Genomic DNA, 23,500 nt, shown 5'->3' on the forward strand with positions numbered 1-23,500 from the left:
ACGGAAGGATATCGTGTATCTTCTGGTCGCACAGCAGTACAGGGAGTTCTCCAACAAACCCCAATTAGGCTTGAATTAATGCATTAGGTCTTACACCGGAGACAGTTCCGCACGATAATCGTCCAGCCACGGGCGTGTTGAGGCTTCGGTAGTGAGCTGCGTCTTCCTTGATTCGCAAAGTATCCGCAGGCGAAGTTTCGCTAATTGCGTTCCGGTCCGCAGTGTGATTATCTCATCTATCTGATCTGGGGCGCCGGGCAAACCTCACTAGAGAATATGGCGCTGGCCACCGCATTGAACAAATACGAGGGCGGCTGACTACCTCGGCCGGACTGAGGTGAACTAAGTCCATGAACCTTTCCCCAACAAAGGGCTTGGCATTGCAGAGGTTGCTATTTTTGAGATTGTTCTAAATAAATACACTCTCGGTGAAGTTGACATTCTTGCGAGCAACGTGGTGTCGCAGTGCTATTGCCTGTTCGATGTCGTGAAGTCATCAATTCTACTTCGCTGGTCTGGAAAGCAGCGGAGTGTGAGAATGTAGTTCGGCTTGCGTGTCTGGGAAGTTTCTATGTGTCTTTGTGTTTACATGAGAAATGTTGACCACCCTTTCGTCGGTAACAGGATGGCAGCGAATCATCGATGCAATCGGCATCGCCCGAGACACATCGTACAATGTCTATTATCCATGCGCAGACCTTGCTACTAAGCTTACGTACTTTGTTGCGGCGTTACCGTACGACGGCGATCAGCACAATGCTGTTTTTGGCTAGACGTTTCGATGACTACATGTGCATTTCCCTAGTCACGTTAATATGAAGCAGCCACAGAAGTGAACATGCCTGGGTCACACTTGTTCCCTGCAAATTTATTGAGCATCCATCCATGGATATGGGCATATCTGGGCAGTAAGAACGCCGCGATTTCCATGCTCACTCAGACCCAGAGCAGTGGAGCTCGCTGCAAGATTCATATCATAGAAAGCTTTGTGGTAAGACTTTTCCCCCAATCGTTTCGCAGCTTGTTCAATTGACTAACCACCCTATATCAAGCGATATGACAACCACATTCGTTCATGTGATTCAATCGCCAACAACACTAGAAATTGACGGCGCAAACTAATCATTCACTCGGCCTTTCATCAGCCCTGAATTGCTTGGCAGCCCCCAGCTACAGAGTGTTTGCCTCACCGGATTGCTCGGTCTCACCTCAGACAACTGATGCCAAGTCTCAGCTCCGAGTGCAGCAGCTCGTTTAGCCCGACAGCATGCCTTGTCTGACCTTCTCTCAGCCGCTATCACAAAGACTCGGCGACATAAAGGGGCTCAATTGGCGCCTCGCCGACGTGTCTAGTGCGCATCGGGGCACAAGAATCGCGTCGACCTTGTCGTCAACGACGAATGGCGCAGGATCTCTGAACAAAGGATCCCAGGAAATCAAGGACCCTGGCTGAAGGAGGCTTATACACATCTCCTGTGATTATGTTATGACCTGATTGTTGAGCTGACGTCGATTTTGCGGTGGACATCGGCTACCTGCCTGGTAACGGCAAGCTCTGTGTGGCGGATCTCTGACCACCACGATGAGTCTAGCCAAGAGGTGATCACTGAGCTGTTAGTCATAGAGATGGTAGCTGCTGGCCGTCCTTTCTTCTGATAAATGCCCAAGTACCATGGTATTGTGATTTCCTCGAAATCAGGGCTTTGTTTGTTGCTGCAACCGGCCACCATTGTACACTCTCGCTCAAGTTTGGCCGACCTCTGATATTCATACCAGAAATTGCATTTATTAGTTTTCGGCGATCTGGAAGTATCCTGAAAGCCAATCTGAACGCTGTTTACATTTGGTCAAAATGCGTCTCACTGAGCGGTTTTGGGTGACACTCACCGAGGTTGTAGCTTGGATTGCTCCAGCTAACTTCGACCCCTTCAATGAGTTTGGGGGAGTTCAGCGGCCTTTGTTTGATGCCCTCGAATGGTCTGTCGGCCCCAGCACCCTTGACACAGGAGCTCACACTTCGACCAAGCCGCACATTGGTGATGGTAAACCCGGAGACCCCATTTTCAAACCCCCGACTGGCCGTCCCGAAGACAATCAGTTCCGATGTGACTACAGGGCCATGAAAGGATGGCGCCCCTGCTCGAGTCCTTCCAACCGAGAATGCTGGCTTCGCCATCCGGATGGACGTGAATTCAACATAATGACTGACTACGAGCAAGAGGCACCGATCGGAATCCACAGGAACTATACATTGGTTGTAAACGATGGTTGGGTCAACGCGGACGGTCGCAATTTCACCGAGGCTAAATTGTTCAACAATACCTATCCTGGACCGTGGCTTCAAGCATGTTGGGGAGACACCGTCAATGTTAAGATTATCAACAAAATGAAGCACAACGGAACCTCGATTCATTGGCATGGAATTAGACAAAACCAGACCGCGCAGGCAGATGGAGTCAACGGCGTCACACAATGTCCCATAGCTCCAGGTAAGCTTTTTGCCCACAGCAAGGAGAAGAAATTCAATACTAACATACAATTCTCAGGCGATTCGTATACATACACCTTCAAGGCTGTCCAGTACGGTAGTTCTTGGTATCACTCTCATTACTCGGTGCAATGTAAGTAGCTTCCAAACGCAGGCTTCGCCGTCGTTCAACAAGACACACCCGATTTTCTTGCAAATGTTCGCATCTTGGCAGACAAGATGCAGATTATGTCTTTCTTTAGCCCTCCATCGCATGAAACTTGTTCCTGCGTAATTTAATTGCTGACTATTGAATCCCACAGACGCCGACGGACTCCAGGGCCCTCTAGTACGGTGACCGAAGCTACTCTCTAATGAATTGATTGCTGACTCGAGGAATGCAGACAATCCATGGTCCAGACACAGCCGTATTCGATGAACCTAAGCAGCCCATTCTCATGACTGATTGGGGACACGATAGTGCTTTTGAGTCAATCTACACACAGAATCCAACCTTGAGGTTTCCCAGTATCCTCCTGAATGGCCATGGAAACGTTACCAGGTTTAATGCGACTAACCCTCCACCTGACTCGCCCATCCCGGAGGAGTTCGTCTTGAAGTTCGAAAAGCGACACATCGGATATAATGGACGGGCGAAGAGATACTTGTTGCGTCTCATCAACACATCTTTCAAGACAACGTTCGTTTTCACCATAGACAATCATGTTCTCCAAGTCATCGATTCCGACTTTGTCCCAATCGAGCCGTACTACACAACTTCTGTCCTTGTCGGTATCGGGCAACGTTACCGAGTTATCGTTGAAGCCCGGCCAGATGACGATGATGATGGTTCAAACCCCGTGCCCTCTGATGGTAATTTCTGGATTCGAACATATGGCGCCGACAATTGTAGCCAGAAAGGACAGGACGGTTATGAACGCACCGGAATCCTCAGGTACAATCCTGAAAGTACCTCCGATCCCACTTCGAACCCTTGGCCCGCCGTACCGAGGAACTTGAAATGTTCGGACGAGCCTTACACGTCTCTGAAGCCGAAGCGACCTTGGTATATAGGGCCCGCAGCCAACACTGACGATGGAGAGCAATTCAATCTCGAGTCCAACACCTCGCGCACTCAGCCAGGCAACAAGCCGTTCCCTCTCGCACAATTCTCTTTGAACCCGGAGACATCGTCTACATTCACACCATTACAGATCAACTACAGTCACCCTATTATCCAGGAATTGGATAACACCAGTGGCAACTGGCCAAAGCAATGGGTCGTCATTCCAGAGAACTTCAATAGCAGCAGCTGGGTACGTTTCTGATACCTTGAAACTCATCCACATACTCAGATGAACTCGTTGAATGTTAACATGGGTCGTGACTTAGATCTATCTCGTCCTCACAGGGGACAGGCTGAATGGGACTACAATTGGTGCACATCCTGTAAGTTGCCCAGGAAATCGATTACCACTTTACAACTCTTCGCCTCTCCGGAACGCTCATTAACAATGGCTGCCAGATACATCTTCACGGCCATGACTTCGCTCTTCTCCAACAATCCACGGAAAAGTACTCGCCAGACAAACTTAATCTAACTCTAAATAATCCTCCGCGTCGCGACGTTGTACTGCTGCCATTGAACGGCTTCGTCGTCATTGCTTTCAAATCAGACAATCCAGGGACGTGGCTGATGCATTGCCACATCGGTAAGCTATCTTCTATCATGGATTGTTATCCACATAACCTGCGCATATGTTGACCCCAAAATGCACAGCCTTCCACGCAAGCGAGGGACTTGCGCTACAGATCCTCGAGCGACAATCTGAGGCGAACACGCTCTTCAATACACCATCTTCGCCGGTTACAAATGAGATAGAGCGCGTATGCGCCAACTGGGACAGGTGGTTTGAAGACTGTAATAACTGGTATTCTGGCTGCGATAGCGGACATGTTTTGTACGTCAACGCCCCCCCCCCCCTCCCTTTTTACAATTTAAAATTTGGATGCAAAAAGTCAGGACCACGGCGTCCAAAAAACTAAATCATGCTCCGTTATCTTGATTCCGATGAATCTCGCTGACCTTCAATAGCCAAGATGACAGCGGTATTTAGGGCTTTCCAAGTTTTTGAGGGAACCTTTTAGCACATTTTGTCCAAGAATGCTTTGAAGGGGTGGTGGTGGATTCAGCTATGTTATTTTGAATGACTTGCGACAAGTGTAATATTTCGTTGCGTGATTTTGGATTTTTCATGAGATTCGGTCTGCGCCGCACTTCAGGTTCATCCTCATCAATCTACTGCCACACGAGACCATTCTCTGCTGCAAAGTGTTCGCCACATGCACGATGTGACATTCCAATCAATCTGGATTTATTTTCAGAGCCTAGATCGAGTTGTTGGATCCGTCAGTATGAATAAAATACACGGCTTTGTAGATGAAGGACACGAGTATTTGTGTATCCTATCGGCCCCCATTTAGGCATGCGGCACGCATCACATCACTTGGCAGGCATTCACATCTATTTTTGGAAGAACAAAAACTACAGTACCGTGGTTTGTTTCCGTCTCAATGCAAAAGAAGTTCGGGGCGCTCAACGTGTAAATGTCAAACCTTATTTCGTGATTGTCCCGTATGCCCATGCTTTGTCGCTACACATTCTTGTCAATCCCACTGGTTCGTGGATGAGTACACTGGTGAAGAGCAAGATAATCACTGTACACCATATAAGTGGGGCGACTTTATTTGGGGCGGCTACAGGAATTAATGGATATAAGTCGCCGAGAAAATGCGGCCGCACATGCCGCAATGCCTTCGTGGCTAGGGACTCAGGCTACGCATTCTACAAATTTAAGTACCTTGTAGGATCTGATTTGCAAGGAATTTGGGATGCTCTATCCCCAACCTCGCCCATGAGAGACATGATGCTGGGCAATCACGGTATGTGAACAATGCAAGGATAGAGCGTCGTGCTGTCCTCTTTGACTGTGTCGATATTTAAGTATGAGCCGCACGAGAGGTTTAGGCGCGCATTGGTTACTCGTGAAAAACCCATCGGTGGAAATACACGCCGAGAATTACTCGTGCACCTCCGGTGTCATTATGGTTTATTCGCACTAGTGATGTGTCTTGGAAATGCAACAGGAGGCAGCCAGGCACGCTCCACGTGGGCTTGGCTGCGAGAATCCTAACCGTTGCACAAAACACGTCGTGGCAGGCTTGCAGGACGATCATCTTCGGCGGAACCGTGCGGTGGGAGCGAGGCAGGGAAATAAGGTGAGAATACGCGTCGAATGAGGGAACGACACGCTGAAATACTTCGGTGCTGGTGTGTCATGCTCACGTCGAGTTGCACAACAGTACCATCTTTTTAGAAACATGCAATGTTATGGATGACAGCCAAGATTTATCAGCCAGGGGTGCAAAATGCGAGCTAGCACCTACCAAATCCCTTAGGGCCGGACACATTCGTGTTTGGCACACCCTTTTCAGCACCACACCACCAGCCCATACTCTTGGCTCTGACAAAGCGGGATGCCTGAGATGAGAGATATGTTATGTCCGGGCCGTAAATTCGCCCTAAAATGCCGTTATCTGCGCACCCTAGCACGTGGCCCTTAGCTTTGTGATTGGATTCCGGCGCTCTGGATGGCCCCCAATGACATTGGGCTAATCTAGGGCTGAGATCGACCTCTGACGATTGCTAATCTATTCACAATAAAAGTCTCCAATTGGCCAGATCTACAGATTCTGCCGTGTCCGTAAAAACGGGACGAGGCCGCATGGCCCGCGTGGCCCGCACCTCTCAAGGCGCACCGCAGCCTAAACGCCTGGGCTTGCTGAGTCTCGCACGGGATGACTCCTTGGCCGAGCCTCGCATCCATGCACTGAGACGGCTGTCAACATGCCCGAATATCATGTAAGCTGTAAGATAATGAATGATTCACGGAGCACTGGCAGCCCCGTGGGTCCGTCTGCCGTAATGTCCATCTATACCCGGATCATGCTGTGGTACACTCCTGTATTTAATCTTCCCATGCCGCCTACCGTTTGGCTCGGGACCGGCATGTAGTCAACCATCACAATAAAACGTATCTAACCTGTGGCTCTTGTTCGCTGAGCAACTTGCTCCATTTGGCGCCTCGGTCCGGGCTGAATTCTCTTTTTAGATTATTATTGCAGCACTCTCAACTTCGACTCACGCGCAGCAAGGACGCGGTAATTAGGCCACATAGGACGCACAGTCGGTCCTCAACGACAACAAAACACAGTGGGCTATGGCTTCAACACATACCCTGGTCGATGGCGATAAGCCTACCCAGCTATCACCGCCATCTGGACTACTAGATCCCAAGAGCGAACAAAGCGACTTCGAGCAAGCATCTACCCGCGCTCCGTCGACGGCTCCAGACGTTGAATATGACGAGAAAAAGGAGAGCCCTGGCAACGTGACGGATGAAGAGAAGGGCGATGCACAACAAACAGGGCCCGAATCAGCTCAGGCCATCCCTGTTGAGTATCCGACAGGAATAAGGCTGGTTTTCATTGTTATTGCTCTAGTGCTGAGCGTCTTTCTGGTCTCCCTCGACATGGTACGTCCCGCCACCTTGGTACTGAAAGGCAAGGCGCCTTACTTCAACCATCAACTGACAAAGATTCTCCCAGACAATCGTAGCAACAGCAATTCCCAAAATCACCGACGAGTTCCACGGCCTTGACGATGTCTCTTGGTACAGCTCGGCCTTCTTCATGACTCTTGGTGGCTTCCAGTCCGCATGGGGCAAGGCTTACAAGTACTTCCCACTCAAGATCAGCTTTCTACTCTCCATCTTCATTTTCGAACTCGGTTCCCTGATATGCGGCGTTGCACCCAACAGCGAAGCTCTTATCGTTGGTAGGGCTATCGCCGGTGTTGGAGCTGCGGGTATCGCCACCGGCGCCTACACAATTATTGCATTCTCCGCCGAACCCAAGAAGCGACCGATGTTTACAGGTATTGTCGGTGCGAGCTACGGTATCGCGTCCGTGGTTGGGCCTCTGATCGGTGGTGCCTTCGCCGACAAAGTCTCTTGGCGCTGGTGTTTCTACATAAATCTGCCAATCGGCGGTCTCTCCGGCGCGATCATCTTGCTCTTCTTTACTACCCCAAGCGCAGCTAAGCCTGCCGCCGCCTCACTCCGCGAGAAGCTTTTGCAGATGGATGTTCTCGGCATTGTCCTTATCATGGGTGCCGTGATCAGCTACATCCTCGCCCTGCAATACGGTGGCACAACACACGCGTGGAACTCGTCTGTCGTGGTGGGTCTCCTTGTTGGATTCGTGCTCATTGCTGCTGCCTTCGCCGCATGGGAGTGGTTCCAGAAAGACCGGGCAATGATGCCTCCCCGTCTCATCGGCAACAGAGTGTACCTTGTGTCATCTTTGTTTGCCTTCTTCTTCGCAGGGGCTTACTTCCTTGTCATTTATTACCTGCCGATTTACTTCCAGAGCATCGACAATGTCAGTCCCACGGACAGCGGCGTCCGCAACCTGCCCTTGATCTTGGCTGTCACAATAGGCACCGTCGCCAGCGGGAGCTTCATCTCGGCAACCGGAATTGCTACTCCTGTGGCGGTCATTGGCTCTGTCTTGGCGACAATTGCGGCGGGACTATTTTACACATTCGACATCGGCACTCCGTCCAGTAAATGGATTGGATACCAAGTCCTCGGAGGTCTCGGCTGGGGCCTTGCCTTCCAGGTTCCCATCATCACCGGTCAAGCAACCGCTCCGCCCGAAGACCTGGCAGAGGTCACAGCCATTATCCTCTTCTTCCAAACGGTCGGAGGCGCCTTCCTCGTCTCTGCCTCACAGTCTGCCTTTGTCAATGTATTGATCAAGACGATACCCTACTCGGCACCCGGTGTGGACCCGGCGAGACTCATCGCAACTGGCGCGACTGAGCTACGAAAGGCATTCACTCCTGAAGAGCTGCCAGGTATATTGGTGGCTTATATGCATGGACTTAAAATTTCTTTTGCGGTCGCTCTGGCGGCGACGGGAATGGCTTTGGTGATTGTGTTGTTCTCGAAGTGGAAGCGGCTGAACACGGCAGCCATTACCGGCGGTGCCGCCGCCTGATTTAGTGACTCCTTGTGTATGGTGTCTAGGTTAGATTTACTTGGCTTCTTGCGGTTTGGCGTCAAGGATAGATCCATTTTTAAATGCTTGTAATATTAATGAGACATCTCTCCTGAAGGTTCAGCACACAGAATTATTGACTACGGCCCTGAGTTTCTTTGTCTTCCAATTGTCCTAGCTCTTGGACTGAATGCAAAAGGGGACTGGGGATCTGCTTATACAAATGCAATGGGCTTCTATCTAAAAAGAGACGCTTGATATTTCCTAATGATGTGCCTAGCCAAGGAGGTTGGTTCCCTGGATCCGTGGTTGCATGGCACGCGCGAGGCACTGCTCAGCCCAACACAGGTCACAGAACTGGCATCGGCCACCAGATGCTGATCAAGCCTCCACCCCCGGGCCGTCACCACCCATCTGAGAACCTCAGATCCTGAATTTTCATCTCGTTCTTCCCTACCCGAAGAATCTTCCCTTCGTCATTCCAGAACTGGCGGCCCTTCCCACCTCTCCACAGCTTATATGCATACCAAGCATTACTGCCCTCGCTGGTGCAAGGAACCAATTCACACCTGTTGCCTGTCTTCCTAAAACAAGCCAACGTCTGCTCATCCAGACTAGCACCCCTAGCTCTCCATTCAAGAGGAGGCAACGGCTCGCTATACATGAAAAGCGTCAACTGGTCCAGATCCTTCAAGATCCTCCTGTCCAGACTCCTCATCATAGCAGCCGATCCACCATAGCCCCATCCCGTCGTGGACAATGCCAGATTCTTGATGCCCACCCCCTTCGGGTCAGCATCACGGAACGAGTCGCGCAGTCTTGAGAGTTTGGTGAAGTCGGTATCCTGGCCGAGAAGCGCCACCGTGTCGTATTCGGGTGAGATGTGAAGTGTTCGACGGCGAAGACCGGCCTTCCCGTTGAGGCTGGCGCCGGAAAAGGCATACGTGCCGATGTCGGGTACGGCGTACCTGGCAAACGGGCCTGGTGTTTCTTGCTGGGAGGTGATAGAGGCCAGGGGGTAAGCTATGCGGAAGTGCTCCAGGGCTATCTCACGGGCTTCTGAGCACACCGAGAGGGCCGCCGGGTTGCTACAGCCAGACTGCCACTGCTGCTGACGGCCATCGTCACGGGCGTAGTTGGGCCTGGTAGGATGCAGCTCGACGACACGTGGCAGAAAGGTCAGATGCCAGATTTTGATGCGAAGTTCCGTAGGCAGATCCCCGAAGAGATGGAAGTTGGTCAGCACTTGTGCTTCTGGTTGGTCTTTCTCTCCTGTTTCGATCCCTGCTCCTCCTTTTGTTTCTGCATCTGAGATTTGGTGGTCATGCTGGATTTTTGATGGGGTCGTAGCGTCGATGACAGGCAGCGCCGATGCGAGTGATGAGAGAGATGGTAGCTCTGGCTCCTCGCCCGTCGACGCCGTCGAAGTGCGTGACTTGTTGTCGGGCTGACCAAGATTATTATCCTCCTCATCTGATTGGTTCTTCTTGGAAGCTGGCTTCGTTGGTGTGTATTTGAAAGACAACAGCCGATACCCGGCGTTATCCCTGTCGGACATGGTATGGGCGTATATTAAGGTCTCTCGGCTGGATGTTGGAGACCTACTTTAGCAAAGGCGATTCAGACATGCAGAAAGATAGACGAATTTGCATAGAAATCTAAACAGAAAATGGCGGCGCAATAGGCAAAATAGCCTAGGATAAATTAGATCGGTGCCTGCCAGGCTGCTAGAAAATTACTCCCAACGTTTGTGATGTGACAGGTCGAACCAACCCTGACGTCCCTGAGTGCTAACCCGGGAGAAAATACCCAATCCACAGAAACCTTCCCCGCCTCATGTTACACATCCCCGAATTCTCCGCTCCGACTTCTCCGCCGCGAACTCTTGGTGCGTTCCACAGCAGTATTCGATGTGTCAATTATCACCGAACACATCCTCCACTGAAGCACTTCCATTCCACCAACATGGCAGCACAACAATCGGAGCTAGACAACAAATACCTCGCACAGCCTCCATCATCGAGCTGCTGGCTGGGCACCGTCCACGTGGGGACGCCGAGGGGTACCCTTGAGACGGTCCTGGACGTCCCCACCTACGTCGCGAAGCCTGCGCCAGACAAGGCAAACGGCCACATTGTGCTTTATTTCCCGGATGTTTGGGGCATGTCCAGCAACGCTAAATTGCTGATGGACGGATTTGCTGATGCCGGATTCTTGGCCCTTGGCATGGATTTTTTCAGAGGCGTATGAACCCATCCTTACTCGGTGCCATGATACAGGGGACAAGCCCATGTTATACCAACAGCTGAAGGTGAAGCCTTAAAGCATGTGTTCACTGACTGTCGGTCTCTCAGGACCCAATTTCCAAATATCGCTCGTCAATGGGCGATCCTCCTCCCGAAGGCTTTGACCAGGCGGCCTGGCGGTCCAAGCACTGGAACTTCGCGACCGAGAATGTTCCCAAGTGGGTTGATGCAGTCAGGTCCAAGTACGGCAGCGAAACAACAAAGTATGCATGCACAGGCTACTGTTTTGGCGCCCCATTTGTATGCGACTTGCTTGCTGGCGACATCATCTCGGCCGGCGCATTTGCACACCCAACATCGTTGAAAGATCATCATTTCTTAGCACTCAAAAGTAAGGTTGACTCGAGGCTTGCTGCTCAGGTCAGACAGTGCCGCTGCTCATCTGCTGACATGCTCAGAACCACTTCTGCTATCCTGCGCTGAGAATGACCATGCATTCAATGTCGACTCACGAAGGAAAGCTCTTGATATTTTGCAGAAAGAGAAAAAGAATTATCACTTGCAGCTATTTCAGGGTGTGTCGCATGGCTTCGCAGTGAAAGGCGACCCAAATGACCCTTACCAGAGTATGGCTCAAACTTAACACGACGCTGCAACGTCAGACGCAATCATTTTGCTAACATTGTCCAGGGTGGTGCAAAGAGCAGAGCCTACGGGCAATGATTGACTGGTTCGAGTTGTGGTTAGTGAACTCGTCCTGAATCTGATCGGGTGCGCTATGGCAACGTCCTTGAGTTGTGAGTCTTACTTTGCTCGAATGCACGCATGAGGGGAAAAACAAGAATGAACTATGAAGTTGCCAGTGTCCTCCAAAGAAATGTTTATATATGGAAGAAATGAACTAGGCCTTCAACTTGATTACCAAGCTCGTCCTCCCGATAGTTCTGCGAAAGCCTGCGCACATTTCGTGGGTGATGGGAGAAATGGACTCTCTTTAAAAGTCACCTATTCCAACCTCACTCACTTTCCTATCCGGCATCAAGGGTCCAGGATTGATTCCACGCCGGATTGTTTTCATGCCTAGTCGCATGGTACAGTGTTATCAACGAAGGCAGATTAGTATCTAGCCCCGGGCCCCCTTGCTGTACCCACTAGTATATCGACCGACAGATGACTACAAGCAATATTGGAGGATTCTTCACCCATCAAGGTACATTAATATATATGTAATCTCATTCTCATTTGACTCATCTCCAATTTGTGCCCTAAAGGCTATACTTGGTCCCAACCTTGTGATGGTTAGCGGCATGACATGTATGGCCAACTAGTCGGAAGCCTTCAGGGTCCTCAACGACAATTACTGTAAATATTTTCGGGTACAACAGGGGCGGCGGCGGTGTCACCTTCAGTAAGCTTGAGAAAGGGTAAGCACACTTTCGGTCGTCCTGTTTACTATCTCTATCTGGTGGAGGACTATTTGTGTAGCATTGACAATCTGAGTAGTTTTGTTCATATTAGAGTCCGTAGGGACTAGTCAATTAGCCCACATAGACTCTTGTTTTGGATTTTTACAATTTTTCTATTGAACCTTCAAGGTTCTCAAGCTTGTCGTCGTTTTCAGCGATTTCCTATTTCTTCCATCTTAATTTCAAGCAATTTGTTACATGCTAATTCTGATCGTGATATATAAATAACGGTATCCCCCTTTCCCCTTGTAATCAAAGATTTCGTCTGTCTTCCTTACCAAAACCATACACACACACAAACAAACAAACAAAACAAAAAAAACATTCGAATTCTCAATTTCTTATAATTTCACACGCTTGTGAGCTCACAAGCTCTCATACTTTACACACGCACACACGCACGCACTCGAATTATAAACCTCTCATACTCTTACGCATTTGTGCGCTCTAACACTCTCATACTTAGTATTACTTACATGCACACATACACGCACACATACAACCACACTTTACCTCCTACAGAAGCAGCCATGGAGGACTCAAGACAAGAGCAAGAGCAGCAGCGGCTTAGCCTCGAGCTTTTGCCAGCGGAGCTTCAGCTAGCCATCCTCGAAAGGCTCTCAAGCTGTGAGGACCTGACATCACTCACCATCGCGTCACGATCATATCACAACCAGTACATCGCGTACAAGAAAGGAGTCCTTTCGCAGGTGACCCAAAACATCCTGGGTGACTCGTTTGTGGACGCGTGTATGCTGCATCGCTGGCGTCGGACTCTTGGTACGTACCACCCCTCCAGCACGTTGGACACAGGTCACGGTTTGTCCACAGACGCCGTCGATGCACAGCAATGGCCACGAGGGCCCTACCGGCATGTGCAACTGAAGTTTCTCCACGACTGCGACAGCTACGCTCTTCTCGACGCCGAAAAACAAGTCGCACTCATGAGGGGCCTCCTGACATTGGAGGACTTTTCTCAGGTCTTATCGTTCCAACACCAAGTGGTGAGGCCGCTCTCGGAGCTATATGCGAAGTCATTCACGGTCCGGCGAACGGTCAGGACCGACTGGGACCATTGGGATACGGTGCCCGATCCACACTGCACCCCCGCCACGAAGATGCTACGGGTCACACGGGCGCTGTATCGATTTCAAGCCTGCTGCCAACTTTACGGCCACAAGGCGACACCCGAGGAGAATGGCATCGTCGACCTCGGCAACAGCCAATGCTTTGCGATGGCTCGCGACTTCTTCGGCCGCTTCGACGCGGTGGAGAAAGAGGAGCTGTACACCGTCTACAGCTTGGCGGCGTTCGACGCCCAGCGCTACTTCGGCATTCTCAGATACAACCACGACTGGAGGGCAGTCCTGCTGCAGCGTCGGGCGCAGGCCGGGGCCCGGAGGTTCATCGACTACAACATGGTGACATCAGAGCCAGTCGGCTACAGCGGGGTGACTGCCGGCGTCATCTCACAGGGACTAGAGTTGCTCAGCCGGGCGGGTCGGTGCGAATCCGATGAGGACGAGCTCGCTGCTGTCCTGGTGGCCAGCGACCCGCCGCAGCTGGACAACTTTATGTGGGACGCACTAATGCTACTGAGGGATAAGGGAGAATTCACAACCCAATGGCCAGAGTCCTGGTCAGAGCATCTATCGTTCTGGATGTAAACACAACGTTTCGACAAGACAGGGGGGAACGGGGCGCAGGCGGGCATAGAGTATGGACATGAGCACGGGTGCTGGCTTGGTGAAATTGGATATCGACTGTGGGTTTGGATGGTGCCTTTCCTGGGTGTTGGGCTATGAAGAGTGGACATTGTTACATGATTATGCGGAGGATATATGAAGATTCAGACGCGACTGGGATGGTGAAACAAACTGCGCATCTATAGATCAGACCCTATGTCTGGTGGTATGTAGAAATATAAAAACTTTATAGTATCAATGTTCTCGGCGTTCCCATCGTGACCGCCTCGGTTTCTGCACTGTTGCCGCATACAAAATTCAAGTAGCTCCATGTGATGTGGGACGGATGAGTGAGAGGTAGATAAAGACTACAGGAGCCAATATGGGTGCCCCCCCCCCCCTTTTTTTTTAAAAAAAAATATATAGTCAATAATTGGCCAGAATATTTCTCTCCGTCGATGACACGCAGAAAGCCACAATATCGACTGCACATAGGTATCCAGGTACCATACTGACAAATCCGATAGGGCTGAGGGCCCCCACATGGAGCTCTCTCAGGTGGGCCGTCACTGCTGGAGCCCCTCGTGCCCCTCTCCCTCTCCCCCTGGGAAGCTTGAAGTGTCAGTGTCATTGGTGAGTTTTGTCCGCCTCTAGCTCCCGAGCTCCCCGGTCGAATCCACAGGGGTCATCCCTCTGGGAACTATGCTGCACACAGAGAGAAAGAGTCAGAGATCACCTACGACACCTCACGTTCAGACTTAAGCTTCAGACTACCAAACTCTTCAAGAGCTGCTCGCTGGCCACGCTGGCCTCCCCGCATTGTGCTTCGACGAACACCACCAGCCGCCTCCCGACTCGAGACCTTCGCCCATCCAAACCCCCCAACGTACCCTTTGTCGAGACCAAAGACATCCAGCTGCCTCTACACCGCACGAGCAAGGAAATATAGATACACACGCACGTACACACACACATACACATCATGGCCTCTGCCCCTCTTCGCGTCGGCTACGTCCCCGAGCACTTTTCCACCCCGATACACTTCGCCAGCAAGCACTTTGGCCTTGATGCCCAGCTTATCCCCTTCCCCTCTGGCACTGGCCACATGATCACCGCCCTTCGTTCCAACGAGATCGATGTCGGCATTGGCCTGACCGAGGGGTGGGTCGCCGGCCTGGGCAAGGAGGACGTCAGCGGGGATGGCGGTTATCGCCTGGTGGGGACCTACGTCGAGACGCCCTTGTGTATGTCGACCCTTATTTACTTGCCTTGACCACTCCACCTGCGCCGTGATCTGGCTAACTCGCCCTGGTATGACAGGCTGGGCGGTGTCTACAGGAGCTAAACGACCCGAGATATCCAGCATCGATGCCCTCAACGGCCGGAAGATTGGCATCTCCCGCCTGGGCTCCGGCTCCTACGTGATGGGCTTCGTCCTCGCCGACCAACAAGGGTGGCTGTCGCAGAAACCCGCCGAATCCTCCTCGTCCTCGTCCTCGTCTCCCTCCGCTCCGTACTCCGACTTCGTCATCCTCAACACCTTCGAGAAACTGCGGAAAGCAGTCAACTCCGGCGAGGCAGACTTCTTCATGTGGGAGCACTTCACATCGAAGCGATACTACGACTCTGGCGAGATCCGCAAGGTCGGCGAGATATACACACCCTGGAGCAGCTGGAAGATTGTGGCTAGCACCAAGCTGGTCCGCGACGGCCAGCTTGATCTCAGGCTGCACAACCTATTCGAGAAGCTTGACAAGGGCATCAAGCACTTCAACGACAACAAAGAGGAGGCCGTCAAGTACATCAGCACAGAGCTGGATTACTCCGAGGAGGATGCGAGGGAGTGGCTCAAGACGGTCAGGTTTCCCACCAGCACCGAGGGCGTGGACGTGAACGTCGTGGAGAACACGGTGGCCACCCTCCGCAAAGCAGGCGTGCTCACTGCTGGGAAAGGCATGGAGCCATCGCCCATGGTAGCCAAGCAGCGATGAATTATTGCTGCTTCGTCGCAAACGCCTCGGCCTGTCGTGCAGGTTCTGACAGACAGCCGAGGCGCGGCACACCACGGGCATGAACCGCACGAGGAGCAAGCGAGAAAGGCTGAGGATGGCAAATACCATTGAGAATAACTGCCTTAAGGAGATCACCACCTGACTACTAAGCCCCAGGTCTCCCAAAACTCAGCTAGCCCCCCTGCCTAGCTAGCTCTCGTCTGGGCCCGAGTGGCTGGGCCCAGATGTCTGTTCTCAGAGTGCGCTCCACTTGTTGCCGCAGCGTGCCATCCTGCCTCCAAAGTTAGCAGCAGGATGCATGAGTTCGGATGCAGGTCACATAGAAGTCCGAAGCAGCTATCGCATACGCCTTACGGGGAAGTTCTGCCTGGATGCTCATCGTCCCATGCCCCAACTGGGAGCGCGGCGCACGTCACTTGACATGACTTGATCCCATTTGTCTTAGATGCCCTGCTGAAAATATCGCCTTATCTAGGAAAGTGTAGTGGAAACTATTTGCTTCTGGAGTCAGCAATCTGCGTGGGACGTGAGACATGGTTCCACTTGATTTGATCATAAGGCCCTTGATTGGACAGACAGCATGTTCGCGAGGCTGTCAACCTGCATGATGCGGGCCGTTGCGACCCTACCGTGGCGTTGATGCGACCAGCCATGCACATGTCGTAGTCACTGGCCTATCGTCGCCTTCAACCAGCTGATCGGATCTGCCGAAGAGACCTCAGCTCATAACATAATGTACCCACACAAAACAGACTGTACCTATAGGCTGCATTTGTGAGGATGCTGCTGGGAGGAAGCAGCCATGTTCTACACACTTGACTGGACCGGGCGGTGGCTTGCATCACACGCTGGCCATCCGGGCGATTTACCCTTTTCAGGGCAATCGGCAGGGGCAAGGTATGCAATGTTGACATGCAGGAGCGATCCTGTTTTGCTCATAGGAGCCTGGGCACGGCGTAGCAAAAGTTTCCGGGCAGGGTGCCAGACGTAAATCAGAGAAAGACAGCCTCCAGCCTCTGGCTTCGAACTCTCTTTTCTCTCCCCTAGAGCCTTCATGACCTCCCGAACGTCTTGTGTCTAGTATTGTTGTCCCGACATCAAGGAAATCGTCACTAACCATGTCTGCCTCTACGGATGGCAAGTTGTCTTCCCTCATAGAGACTGTGCGAGCTTCTCTTGCTCCGCTTGAGAAGGGCTCCAACAAGTCAGCGGATGAGGAGACAGGCCTCATCTCGGACATCCAGTCCCTTGGGTTCAAGGACTACGGGACGCTTGTGCAGTTTCTAAATGCATCTGTGACAGGTGTCAACGATGACAACAAGCACCTTCTCGAGCACCTCGTGCAGCTCCTCTCCAAGCTCCCGCCTCACTCAAAGCAGATGAAAGGCCTGAGCGATGGCTTCATCAACCAGTTATGGACGACACTTGACCATCCTCCCGTCTCCTCGCTGGGGGATCAGTATAAATATCGCCGGGCCGATGGGTCCTGCAACAACATCTATTCGCCGCAGCTCGGCGCTGCTAATACGCCTTACGCGAGGTCGGTGAGACCCACGGTCTTGCAGAATCCAGACTTGCCCGAACCAGAGATTGTCTTTGAGAAGCTTAGTGAGAATCAATCCCCTCCCCGTCCTATGCATAGCGCCTCATGAAGCATTCATTCAACATCGCTAACTCCAAGACAGTGGCACGTGGAGACAAGTTCGAGCCACACCCCCAAGGCATTTCCAGCATGCTGTTCTACCTCGCGACGATAATAATCCATGATATATTCCAGACCTCCCACGCAGACTATAGCATCAACCTTGCTTCGTCTTACCTAGATCTCTCACCACTCTACGGGCGAAACGACGACGAAGTCAAAATGATGAGGACCTTTCGGGATGGCCTCTTGAAGCCGGACTGTTTCAGCTCGAGTCGGATCCTGGGCTTTCCACCCGGCTGCGGTGTGTTCTTGATCATGTTCAACCGCTTCCATAATTATGTTGCTACACAGCTCGCGATGTGAGTGATTCTTGCATCATTTATAACACCGTCGAAAGCCCGCAGTCTATCCCTTCTGCATTTATTTCTTTTGACACGATGCAGTGGATATTGTCTACCTTTTGTTGTATTTTTTTAATATGTCTTCTCCTTTCAAAACACCAATTTGTTGATGGAAAGTCTAACACAAGCTTGTACCCAGGATCAACGAGGCAGGTCGCTTCAAGAAGCCCAAGGCTGGCGATGAGGCAGGGTGGGCAAAACATGACGAGGACCTGTTCCAAACAAGCAGACTGGTCACCTGCGGCTTATACGTCAACATTATCCTGAAGGATTATGTTAGAACAATCTTGGCCTTGAATCGGACCAACTCGAGCTGGTCGCTCGATCCGCGCACAAGGGAGGGTAAGGACCTGTTCAGCAAGCCCGTGCCGGAGGGCGTCGGAAACCAAGTGTCGGCAGAGTTCAATGTCATCTACCGTTGGCACAGCGTTATCTCACTGAAAGACGAACAATGGACAATCGCTGAGATGAAACGCCTCTTGAAAAACCAAAATCCCGAGACAGCCAGCTTAAGAGACGTCGTCGGAGCGCTGGCGGAGTGGCAGGCTAGCTTGCCTGCTGAACCAGAGGCCCGGACGTTTGAAAATCTTGCAAGACTACCAGATGGAACCTTCCGCGATGATGAACTGGTCAAGATATTGACCGATTCCGTCGATGATGTCGCCGGTTCCTACGGGGCTAACAGAGTCCCGCGCTGTATGAAGGCTATCGAGGTCCTCGGTATTTTGCAGGCCCGCCATTGGAACCTTGGGACTTTGAACGAGTTCAGAGAGTTTGTGGGTCTCACGAAACACACAACCTTTGAAGACATCAATCCGGACCAGAATGTTGTAGCGCATCTGAGGCAGTTGTACGACTCTCCTGACAGCGTTGAGATGTACCCAGGCCTTGTTGCCGAAAAGGCAAAGCCCCCGATGTCTCCAGGGAGTGGGCTCTGTGGCAATGTGACCATGACACAAGCGATCCTGTCTGACGCTGTGGCTTTGGTGCGAGGCGACCGGTTCTACACGGTCGACTACACGCCCAAGGCTCTTACAAACTGGGGTTTCAACGAAGCGAACTACGACACTTCAGTCGACGGCGGCCAAGTCATGCACAAGCTCATATTCAGGGCTTTCCCAAACCATTTCTCTTACAACAGCATTTACGCTCACTTTCCTTTCGTTACTCCATCTGAGAACCAGAAGATTCTTAAGTCTCTGGGGACTTGGGAACAGTACAGCTGGGAGGCACCTCGTGCACGCCAACCTCCGATTATGATCAAGTCCCACAAGGCCTGCACAGAGATTCTAAATGATGACAAGAACTTCAAAGTAGTATGGGGAGAAGCTATTGTTTCCCTGACGAACAATGACGACGCCCCGGGAGTGGGTGGGGACTTCTGTCTCAGTGGTGACCGCAAAGCCAACCGGTCCAATCGTGAATACATGAACAAGTGCCTCTATCCTCATGGGTGGGAGAATGACACCAAGAAATTCTTCGCAGCGACAATGGACCGGCTCCTGAGCAGGAACGCTTATGCCAACTCTGAGACACCGCGCACATTCGAGGTCGATATTGTTAGAGACGTCATCTCCTTGGCAACGACACACTTCAGCGCCGCACTGTGGTCACTGCCGATCAAGACGGAGGCAACTCCTCACGGGATATACACCGAACAGCAACTCTTTGGCCTGCTACTAGCCGGGTTCGGAGCCATATTTTTCGACGCCGACATCGCCAACTCGTACAAATTGCGCTCGCAGTCCCGTGTGTTGGCGCAGCAACTTGGCAAGCTGATGACGCTGAAAGCCAAGCTGGTGGACGCAGGGGATGGGATTGTCGCTGCGTGGCTGGACACAGTGAAGGAGAGCATCAGTGTCATTGGGAATATCGTCAATGGCAATGGGGTCAAGAAGGCCAACACAACCCCGGAATGGCCCGACCTTAGCCTCTACGGAGATCGCATGATCAAGCGCATGCTGAGGGAGGGCGGCTCCACGCCGGAGCAGGTTGTTTGGGGTTCGCTTCTGCCTGCGTCGGTAGCCGCCTGCGCAAACCAGACCGAGGCGTTGAGTCAGGCCGTCGACTATTACCTCGGTGACGGGAAGCAGCACCTGCCTGCGATGTATGCCCTCGCACACCAGAACACAGAAGATGCCGATGAGAAGCTGAAGAAGTAGTAAGTCGATCGACCCACCTCCATGGCCTGCCAAAAAGTGAAACACCTGTGTTCTGACCGCAGCTCAGCATGCTCGAGGGCGTTCGTCTCCGTGGGGGAGTAGCCATATCCCGAGAACTGGCAAGCGATCAGCTTGTCCGAGATTTCTCTCCTTCTCAGCCCGACTCGTCTGACCCGAGTGGCCCTAACCCCACACCGAATGCAAATCCGGACAGTAGCAGCATCACACATAAACTCAAAGCAGGCACACGTGTCCTTCTCTCTCTCACCGCGGCCAATCACGACGGCACCGTCTTCCCAGACCCGGAGACGGTCCGTCTCGACCGTCCGATCAAGAACTACATCCACACCGGCTGGGGCCCCCACCTCTGCCTGGGGCAGGACATGAGCATAGCCGGCCTGACTGTCGTCTTCAAGAAGATTGTCGGGTTGAAGAATCTGCGACGCGCTCCGGGCCGGAAGGGGGAGACCAAGTCCTTTCCTGCTGCGATCTGGAACGGGCAGGTTGGTGCCGAACGCAATCCTGGTGTAGGATGGACAGGGCTCAGAACTTACATGACGCCTGATCAGAGTTCTTTCTGGCCCATCCCAAGCACGTTGAAGGTGCAGTGGGATGAGTAGCCATTCTTTGTTTGCGTCACAACTCCCTATTGGTGTGTTGTCCCTAAGTTTCTACATTTTGCCTAGAACGCTTATGGTCAAGAACATGAAATTGTAAATTGTGTTTCTTTAGACTCTACACCCGGAAAGAAATAGAACACCTAGTTCCATCATAACTTGAACCAACACATCTCCATACGCTTCAGCACAAAATACACGTTTTGGTCATGGAATTTATAATTTTGCTTCGCAAAGATAGTAGAGACAAGTAGCATATGTGCCCGTGAATGCTTGGACCGTCAAGGATGCATGGGAATTATTTTAGTCTTCGCCAACAGTACGCCAAAGTTCCCTCCATTCTGTACTCGTACGACTCGGATAAGGTATTTTGGTCGTTCTTAACAACGAATTCAATACCCATGCTAGGGGACTAAGAAAAGGAGAACTCTCACCACGCAGCCTCTGCAAGGCACATGTCACGGATGATCGCACAATGGTTTCCACAATCAACGCTCCTAAGAACAACGGGCTCGATCTTAAAAGTTTGCAGCGTCATAAACAAGATGTTTTGAATTGACTAAAATAAGATCCTAATGAGAAGCATATCACAAAAACCAATAAACTGATCTCAGTCGCCCTTGCGGTAGAAAATTTGTTTGTCACATTGCCCGGGAGGTGTCGGCTGAAAGGCCCGATATGAAGCCGCGAACACATAGGGACCATTGGCCCACCGGGTAAGTACACGAAAGCAGCCTTGTCTGTACAGGGAATATGATTCGCACATTAGAATCATTCGTAATACACTGGCAGTTTCGTATGTAGGGAATACGTACCCCGTGTCGCCTTGTCGATGTTGAGACCCCTAGCACGTGTCCCTGAAATTGACGAGCCAATAATTAATACTTGAAAGCAATATTAAATTCTTCAGCCCTGTCTAATTAGAGCAGGTATGTTTGAGCAAGCATGGCGTAGATCAGGGATAAATCAGTCCACGAGTAAAGGGATAGTCCTGGATCACATACAGCCCTGCCGAGGTAGAGCAGTAATGACTCAACTGTATGACAGCCGACAAGGTGGCCATAGGTCTATTGTGTTGGTTTCAGATCAACGAAGTAAGGGAGCGGAGGCTGGGCGAGCCTGCCTTGGCGGGAATTTGTGAACGATTGTGATCGACTGGGCCATTTTCCAATGTATGCGTAGCCATCTCCTTACCAGAGACGTTGGACATCGGCAAGGGGCGATGTGAGAAAAAGCAACAAAGGTTAACGTGGCGACTATTCACTAACGATATCCAGTGACACACTCACTCGACGGACAGTGGTATTGTGATTTTCAGGGTACGACCATAATTGCTTTTCCTGGGGGAAGCAGGGTTCTTGGTCCAGGCATCTGGGATCATGTTCTCACTGCTGCGCCCGCAACCGCGGCCGTGTTGCCATTTGGAGGTCACGTAATGACCCTTTTAAGATTCACGGGCCGAAGGTCAGCACGTTGAAAAAGAAAGTCGGAATACGGAATACGCTCCACAGTAGATGTTCGGCGTCTTGCCCGGCGGGAGCCATTCAGACGTTCCCCGATGACCCACCAGGGTGGGCCACATGGGTATCCACAGTGGGTTCATGCAAGGTTGTGGGTACTACAGGGAGGTCGTGGCAGCGGTGACACGGACTTTTTCTTGATGCGTGCGTGCATGTGTGGTGCGTGGGGGAAGAGAATAATTGACTGGCTGGCTGTCTGACGGACTGAATGGGGCATGGGAACGGTATGTTTTCTAGTCTATCTCACGGACGGGGCGCGTGATGGTGTAGGCGTGCTCGCCTGTGTTCGCCTGTGTTCGCCTGTGCGCGGATGTGCCGGATAATTCTCGCTCGCCAAACCTAAAGAACTGAATGTGATCTTCACAATCACGCACACCAAAAAGATTTCCCAAAGTTTAGTCATCGACAAGCTCGTAGCTCGACTCAGGACCCTCGGTGAGCCTGCGTACCCTCGGCTGCCTGCGAGCCTGGTTACCTCACCTGGGCTAATCAATTTGCAGATCATTGTTGAACGCTCGCTCGGGATGACCGTGAGCCAGGGTCCCGGGATGAAACCGCACGGAAAGGGTCCCCGGACCCGGATGGCCGGGAACAGTCCCAAGGTCCAGCGGGCGTACAATTTTCGTACGACAAGGATGCGGAAAACTTTTGAAATGAGAAGGGTCTTTCAAAATACCGTACCTGCCAGACTGCCCAGGGTGTTGTGTTCTCCTTTGAAGTATAGGGGGCCCGGAAGTCTGGTTCTCAGGGTTCTCTAATCCCAGCAAGCACCAGCCTGCCGGAGTGCAGACCGAGTCTCACCGAAATTGATTGCCACCATTTTGTCTTCCGGGATTTCGCGATCCGCGGGTTCACCGAGTTGAGTTGACCTGGGCCCCTGACCAACTGCCTGCACGCCTCGTGTCGGATTCCCGAGTTCAACAGGTCTAACAGGCCTGCGTTTGCACACGGTCGAGGATGGATTTACAAGTCTAAGCCAAGGCCTGAATAACTGAGATGGCAGTGTGCGTCAAGTGCATGAGCATGTGTATGTGTAGCATATTGTCAAGGAAAACGCAATGAAATTCATCAACACAGGCGTGCTACCGGAGCATCGTCGTCTCTAGCTAGTGGCATGAAGGGTATCATTATTATTACATGTGATCCACGTAGCTCT

The 23,500-nt window shown here is 51.7% G+C and overlaps 8 protein-coding genes across 8 annotated transcripts; 7 read left to right on the plus strand and 1 right to left on the minus strand.

Moving 5' to 3' along the window:
• Nucleotides 1–838: 838 nt before the first annotated feature.
• On the plus strand, nt 839–1,453 carry J7T55_001622 (uncharacterized protein; the record flags this gene model as incomplete). The annotated part of the gene is made up of 2 exons (XM_053130103.1): nt 839–991; nt 1,292–1,453. 2 exons carry the CDS (start codon nt 839–841, stop codon nt 1,451–1,453), a joined length of 315 nt encoding a protein of 104 aa, XP_052991882.1.
• Nucleotides 1,454–1,852: 399 nt separating this feature from the next.
• Nucleotides 1,853–4,584, plus strand: J7T55_001623 (uncharacterized protein; the record flags this gene model as incomplete). Its single annotated transcript, XM_053130104.1, has 8 exons — nt 1,853–2,489; nt 2,547–2,621; nt 2,872–2,881; nt 2,949–3,783; nt 3,860–3,916; nt 3,993–4,179; nt 4,248–4,428; nt 4,563–4,584. The coding sequence occupies 8 exons, from the start codon at nt 1,853–1,855 to the stop codon at nt 4,582–4,584; spliced, it is 2,004 nt and encodes a 667-aa protein (XP_052991883.1).
• Nucleotides 4,585–6,374: 1,790 nt separating this feature from the next.
• Nucleotides 6,375–8,590, plus strand: J7T55_001624 (uncharacterized protein; the record flags this gene model as incomplete). Its single annotated transcript, XM_053130105.1, has 3 exons — nt 6,375–6,389; nt 6,706–7,062; nt 7,136–8,590. 3 exons carry the CDS (start codon nt 6,375–6,377, stop codon nt 8,588–8,590), a joined length of 1,827 nt encoding a protein of 608 aa, XP_052991884.1.
• Nucleotides 8,591–8,993: 403 nt separating this feature from the next.
• On the minus strand, nt 8,994–10,148 carry J7T55_001625 (uncharacterized protein; the record flags this gene model as incomplete). The annotated part of the gene is made up of 1 exon (XM_053130106.1): nt 8,994–10,148. The coding sequence occupies one exon, from the start codon at nt 10,146–10,148 to the stop codon at nt 8,994–8,996; it is 1,155 nt and encodes a 384-aa protein (XP_052991885.1).
• A 407-nt stretch (nt 10,149–10,555) lies between these two features.
• J7T55_001626 (dienelactone hydrolase) lies at nt 10,556–11,597 on the plus strand (the record flags this gene model as incomplete). The annotated part of the gene is made up of 4 exons (XM_053130107.1): nt 10,556–10,834; nt 10,945–11,227; nt 11,295–11,462; nt 11,527–11,597. 4 exons carry the CDS (start codon nt 10,556–10,558, stop codon nt 11,595–11,597), a joined length of 801 nt encoding a protein of 266 aa, XP_052991886.1.
• A 1,235-nt stretch (nt 11,598–12,832) lies between these two features.
• On the plus strand, nt 12,833–13,969 carry J7T55_001627 (uncharacterized protein; the record flags this gene model as incomplete). The annotated part of the gene is made up of 1 exon (XM_053130108.1): nt 12,833–13,969. The coding sequence occupies one exon, from the start codon at nt 12,833–12,835 to the stop codon at nt 13,967–13,969; it is 1,137 nt and encodes a 378-aa protein (XP_052991887.1).
• Nucleotides 13,970–14,969: 1,000 nt separating this feature from the next.
• On the plus strand, nt 14,970–15,978 carry J7T55_001628 (periplasmic binding ii; the record flags this gene model as incomplete). Its single annotated transcript, XM_053130109.1, has 2 exons — nt 14,970–15,231; nt 15,308–15,978. The coding sequence occupies 2 exons, from the start codon at nt 14,970–14,972 to the stop codon at nt 15,976–15,978; spliced, it is 933 nt and encodes a 310-aa protein (XP_052991888.1).
• Nucleotides 15,979–17,117: 1,139 nt separating this feature from the next.
• J7T55_001629 (fatty acid oxygenase) lies at nt 17,118–20,827 on the plus strand (the record flags this gene model as incomplete). Its single annotated transcript, XM_053130110.1, has 4 exons — nt 17,118–17,607; nt 17,685–18,003; nt 18,185–20,206; nt 20,275–20,827. 4 exons carry the CDS (start codon nt 17,118–17,120, stop codon nt 20,825–20,827), a joined length of 3,384 nt encoding a protein of 1,127 aa, XP_052991889.1.
• Between the last annotated feature and the right edge of the window lie 2,673 nt (nt 20,828–23,500).

Source organism: Diaporthe amygdali, assembly GCF_026229845.1.
Source record: "Diaporthe amygdali strain CAA958 chromosome Unknown NODE_21_length_814164_cov_65_183785, whole genome shotgun sequence".
Classification (NCBI taxonomy): Eukaryota; Fungi; Ascomycota; class Sordariomycetes; order Diaporthales; family Diaporthaceae; genus Diaporthe; species Diaporthe amygdali.